The sequence below is a fragment of the Nestor notabilis genome, unplaced genomic scaffold (genome assembly GCF_000696875.1).
Source record: "Nestor notabilis isolate BGI_N333 unplaced genomic scaffold, ASM69687v1 scaffold17520, whole genome shotgun sequence".
Lineage (NCBI taxonomy): Eukaryota > Metazoa > Chordata > Aves > Psittaciformes > Psittacidae > Nestor > Nestor notabilis.
The window spans coordinates 16616-22277 of record NW_009910838.1 but is presented as its reverse complement, the minus strand read 5'-3'; the positions used below and the strand labels follow the sequence as shown (position 1 = coordinate 22277).

The 5662-nt window shown below is 47.2% G+C and overlaps 1 protein-coding gene across 1 annotated transcript in view; it reads left to right on the top strand.

Moving 5' to 3' along the window:
* The window catches only part of LOC104403645 (protein Wnt-5b-like), a gene marked incomplete at its 5' end in the record, with an annotated part of 15213 nt that overhangs the window by 310 nt on the left and 9241 nt on the right, over positions 1-5662 (top strand). The window contains one exon of the mRNA XM_010011869.1: positions 2287-2297. Within this exon, the coding sequence (XP_010010171.1) occupies positions 2287-2297 (11 nt within the window). The remainder of the gene's footprint in view (positions 1-2286; positions 2298-5662) is intronic.

Genomic DNA, 5662 nt, shown 5'->3' with positions numbered 1-5662 from the left:
AGTGGTGAGCCCCGTTAGCACCGCTCGTAAAGCTGTTGGAATGGAACGAGCCCTTCCATTCCCCGGTGTGCTAGTGCTGCCTGCGTGCTGCCTGTGCGGGTGGCAGCAGTGCACCTGAGCCCAGCAGGAGCTAGCTGGGGCAGCGGGGGACACACTTTCTTTGGGGGTGGGGGGCATGAGGAGGTCAGGAAGAGGGAGGCTGCTTTTGTGTTGTGTGCTCATTTAAAGGTAGGGAGGGAAGAAACTGGAGTCAGGAACAATGGACCCGTGTTATCATTTCCCAGCATCTGGAGTGCCCTCAGACAGGGAATGCAGCCCTGAGATGTGGGAAATACGGTCTCCCCTGGCAGGGGATCTCCCCCCCTAACTTCTGTTCTGCCACTTCTGTGTAAGCCCCAGAGATTTTTATAATTCCTGCCCCCGCTGACCGAAAGAGGCGCATTGACAGGCCATTGCTGCACTTGAATTGAGGTGTAACCTAGCTGTATTGTCCCAGGTCCTTTTGAAATGCAGTCATCTGATGACAAGAAACTGAGAAATCCGGGCTCGGTTTGATGTGTCCGACAGGCAGGACAATAAAGAAAAGGTGTTAAAACAGCCACTCACACAAACGCACACACACGCAGGCTTGCTCTCTCTCCAGGTCCCATCTGAAGAGGTTTTGTTTCCCACCCACAAAGCTGATCATTTACAGTGAAGAACCAGCACTATTTCTTGGTTGTGAGGTCAGGGAAAAACACTTAGCAGCTCCTGCACCCTCAGCTGCCCCCAGCATTGCTTGTACTTTTTTGGTTTCACTCTCAAAAAAACCCCAGGAGATGCAGCTTTAATATCTCTGGGGCATCGAGGTGGTAGGACACCAAGGTAACCAAATCCCATGATCCCTTCCATTTGATCCTGAAATTCCTGTGTGTCATCCTAGAGAATTTTAAGGGATATTTTTGCATGTGTTACTCAGCCTTTCAGAATTCCTAATCCAGCCCATCAGAAACATTCTGATTCCTCCCTTTCTGCCCAGCTCATACCCCAACAAATCCCTGCTTCTCTGGGGTACTCCCCTGGGAAATGCAGTTTCCTGACACATACTTTCAGCTCCTGACACAGATCCAAGGCAGCTGTGCATCCTTGATCTCTTGCTTTGTGATAGCAGGGGTGGTGGCCAGATGAGGCTGCATGCAATCCCATATTGTTAAAACTTGTGCTTTGGGGTATGAAAACTTAACATTTCAGTCGCCTCCACCTCTCCCTTCTGGTGTCCCTCTCTCATATATAACTTATCCCAAAGAATAGGGTAAATTTCAGATCCCCAAGATGATCCTAGTGACTCCAGAAGGAAACAGAAATATCCCCTTCTGTAGCAAACTTCATCCTCTTAACCTTCCTGCAGCCCCAGGTTGGTCCACTGCTTGAGTCCACGCCTGGAGAAAATAAGTAAGGATGAACTAAGAGAAAGCAAAGATCAGAGTTAAAAGGATGAGAAGTCATCAGGAAGGATCAGAGGGTGTGCAGGAAGAAGGGATTAGAGTGGATAGTGGGAGAGGGAAGATTCTTCCCATCTAAAATGAATTTGATCCTGTTAGTTTAGATTGGGAGTTAGTTTAGATTTGGGGTTTGATGAGGAAGGAGCTGTTGTGAGTATGTAATGGGTATGTCCAGCAGTCTGGCTACTGCTGTTTTCTTTGTTCATGCGTGCATTTTGTTCATTAGGAATAATACTGTTGTATCTCTGGTAGGAATCTGCTGATGGGAGTGTCTGTGAGGGGACTGCCTGTGGTTGCCTGCTGTTGAAAACGTACCCTAACAAAGAGTTTTGAACCCATCTCCTTTAGATTCTCTGGTCAGTCAGAGCATGTTCAGATGCTGATACTCCAGTACAAGACAGAACAGAAGTAAGAAATGCCACCAAATGTGGCCTAGGGTAATACAGGGACTATGATGATTCACTGCTGTTGTCTGTGTCGGTGATATGCTGTTGTGGAGGGGGATGCTGCCTCTTTCCTCTTCGTTCCACCTTCCGCTTTTACTTTTTCCTACTTTGTAATGAGGCGTTGCTCATCATTTCAGCAGATCTGTTTTCCATGCTGGGGAAGAAGATAAAGTCTTCCAGTCTCTCAGGTTGCGTCAGCTATAAAGTCATTCTTCTCTGGGTTCATGCTCTGCCCGTCTCCTGTTTTCAACCTCTGAGCCCCAATTCTGGACCACAGCCCTTTTTCTGTGCTCTGTGCCAATGGCACGAGGAAGGTCTGGAGACCAGAATATCTACAAGAGTGCAGAGGCATGCCAGAGCCTTGTGGAGAGTGGGGGGAGAAAAGAGATAAGAAGAACCCAGAAGGTGTATAGTGTGCCAACAACCTTCAGCTGCCCACCCACTGATGCAGGCATGGCATATATTATATGATTTCTTGAGCTGCTCTAGATCGTGAGAGGGGAGGAGAACCTGCCCTGGCCAAGTCCAAAGCCTGGGAGATCCTCACAAGAGTGTTCACTCAGAAACCTGGAAGATTTGTTTCCTTTCCCCTCCACGGGACTTGGCTCAGCTCAGAAAAATGGGAGACCTGGTCAGTCTGTGTTTAATCATTACACCTTCATTTTGTGCATTTCATTGAGGTGAGGCAGTCCAGTGACACAAAGCTTGTGCAGAGGCATCAGTAGCACTGAAGTAGGCTGCTTTTTAGCACTGTTTTTTCCTAGTGTTTGTGTGGTCATGAGAATTACTCTTACCTTTTCAATGTGGTTTATGCAGTGATGATACCTGGCGATGTACAAAGATTGCTCTTCTGAAGTTGCTTCTTGTTCTGTTAATACAGGTTTTAGACTGCATGTGTGTGTATATGTGTATCAATACATTATAAACAGACACATTCCTTACCGCTACATTTATGAGGGAGAGGACAGAGCACCCAAAAAGGTCGTGTTAGAATTTCCTCAGGGGAGGAGAGAATATACCTCCTTCAGTGCAATCCTAAATGCAAGGCAGGGGTTTCCAGGTTAGTCCAGTCATTTCTTCAGCCAAAGATTTTCTCTCTTCTGCCTTTTCAAACACAAAAAGGAAAAAAACCCACAAGAGCCATAAAAGAACAAAGAGGAATATTTGAATATTTTTCCTCCTTTTTCTTTGAAATTGGCAAACCTTGTGGAAATGCTTTTTCTTTAAAAAAATTCAGTTGAAACTAAAACTTTTTCATCAAAAAAGTGACACATTTTTATCATCTTTGTGTCAGTCTCCCCACTGGGGTCTGTTCTTCTCACATCTCCTTCTCAAGCAGCTCCAGAAAAGCAAGCTGTGGGCATCAGCACCTCGCCTGGGTATTGCTCACACCGGTACCCTCACTGGTGCCCTCAAAAGCTGCCACAACCCCGGGCTCCCCCACTGTCCTGCGGGCAGCGCTGGTGGCCGGCAGGCTGAGGAGGGCAGCAGAGCTCCGTGGAGCTCCACACCAGCAGGCAGAGCTGAGCCTCCCGAGGCCCCCAGCATCGGGGTGACCCCAGCGCTTGGCTCAGCAGAGGTGTGGGAGAGGGCAGAAGGGGGGTTGTCCCTTGAGTTGACAGCACAGAGGTGTGGAACTGGTGTGAACTTTGAGATGATGAGTGAAAACCCAAATACTTTTCCAAAGCTGGCAGAAGAGCAGAGAAAACTGATGTATAAGCCCACAACTGCTAGCTACAAATTTGCTTTGTATTAAGCACAGGGTTTCATGCACGGTTGATCCTGCCTCCCAAACCAAGCTGCAGTCTTCCAAACCTACATCTGATGAGCACTGTGGTTTGTTCTGCTTTGTGGGCAACAAGGGGAGAAAAAAAAGCCCCACTGAAACTTCTTTCAGCCTTTTCTAGCACCGTCCTCAGCATCCTGAAGAAGTCATGCAGATCCAGGCGCTGCACGTTGAGTTGTTGTGCTGCTACATCTGAAATGTGGAGATAGTTAAAACACGGACAGTAAAAGTGTAAACCAGTCTGTGCTTTCAAGGGTCTCAATCAAGCCATAAGGATGCTAAGCACCTGGAGTCATGCAGGCTCTGTTGCACCAGCTGTAACACCGGGAGGTCCCCCCATTGTATGTATTTTAACCCGTACAGATGCAGGGAGTGCTCTGCTTAACACGATTATTGGTGTGACCATGGGACTCTCACCATACAGGCATAGACTGGTAGGGGCAAAACCTGCCCATTGGACTGTTACCTTGAAACGCCCATAGCTTGCAAACAAACAGATGAGTAAAAACTTTATTTTGGTTACTGAAAAAAGACCATAACTCCCTTATGGGCCAGTTTAAGCTGAATTATCTTAACTAGGAGTCACTCCTCTTTACCTCCCAGCCCAGGGAGGTTTGGAGGGCACAGTCCTCTCCTTGTGACCTGCTAGTAAGACCTTCCCTTCTGTGTTATGTATCCTGTAGCATTTTATCAGCCTTGTGCTGTGTTCCATAGCAGAAGCCTTTAGTGTACAACTCTCATTGGTGGTGGTGGTGGGGGAATCACAAGTTGTTCTGCAAGGTGGATGCCATTCACAGCCTTGCCTTTGTCTTGGGTCATTACCACTAAGCTGGTGATAAGCTGCTATTAATTACAGATTGTCAGCACATGCAAATTGGAACAAGAGCATACCAAAAGCAGCAGCTCAGTCCTGCTGAGGGAGCTGGCACTGAGAGCCTTTGTGGGCTGGTGACAAACTGTTCTTGGAGGATCTGCCCTCTGAAGTCATTCAAATTTGCTTGAGAGCATCTTGCTGGGGCTTGTAAGTAGCTCTTCACAATCAGATTTGCTTATTTGACTGAAGCTTTGGCAGTTGTTCTCTTTATCACCTGAAAGTTTGGTGATGTACACAATGACTCTGAAGGTGTCAGTTTAGCTATTTATTACACTGTGTGGTGAGAGTGCAGGTGTGGATTGCCTCCTTCTCCTCCTCACCCCCCTCTACTCTCTTCAGACCCACAGCACTCAGTGGTGCAGCACACTTGGCCTCATGCAGTGCTGGCTGTGTTGGTGCCCCGGTCAAATTGGGGCTGAATCACGGCCAGGAATACATAGCTAGAGACCTGATCCAGCTGCTTGGCTTGCACTCTGAGCTGTACAGAGCATACACTCCAAGCGGGGCAGGCTCTAGTAAACGTGCTAATTAATGGAAAGTCTTTTCATTTACTATTGTCTACATGGGAAATTTTACTTGTTTCAGCACTGCAGCTCCGTAGGCACTGGAAGAACCTCTGCCTCAATGCTTTAGTATAAAAATGGGTTTCCTTCAGTTTGTCTCCAACAGTTCTTAGCTGACCTCATGTAAACTAAAATAAGGTCGATGAGCTGAGGAGCCCATAAAGAGTGCTTGTCCCAGTTAAATGAAAACCATTCCCGAGTAATACTTGGCTTGACCAGAACGCTCGTTTTGCACAGACCCAACCTCATCAGTTGTTCTCAGTGGTTGTTGGCAAATGCAGTGACTAAAGCAGCAGCTGTATTTTCAGCAAGTGAATAATCCTCTTGCTTGAGAGCTTCATCTAGGTTAAAATGAGAGGATACTGAAGGGGAAAGAGACCAAGCAGCCCCTGCCTGTGGTGTTGCTGTTTCTGGAGTTTCCAGGGCTCTTAAATGGGCAAACATAGGTGTAATAAAAACAATTACCCTTAAGGAGTAGCACCTACAAATTCACAAAGAACATGCTTTTCTCA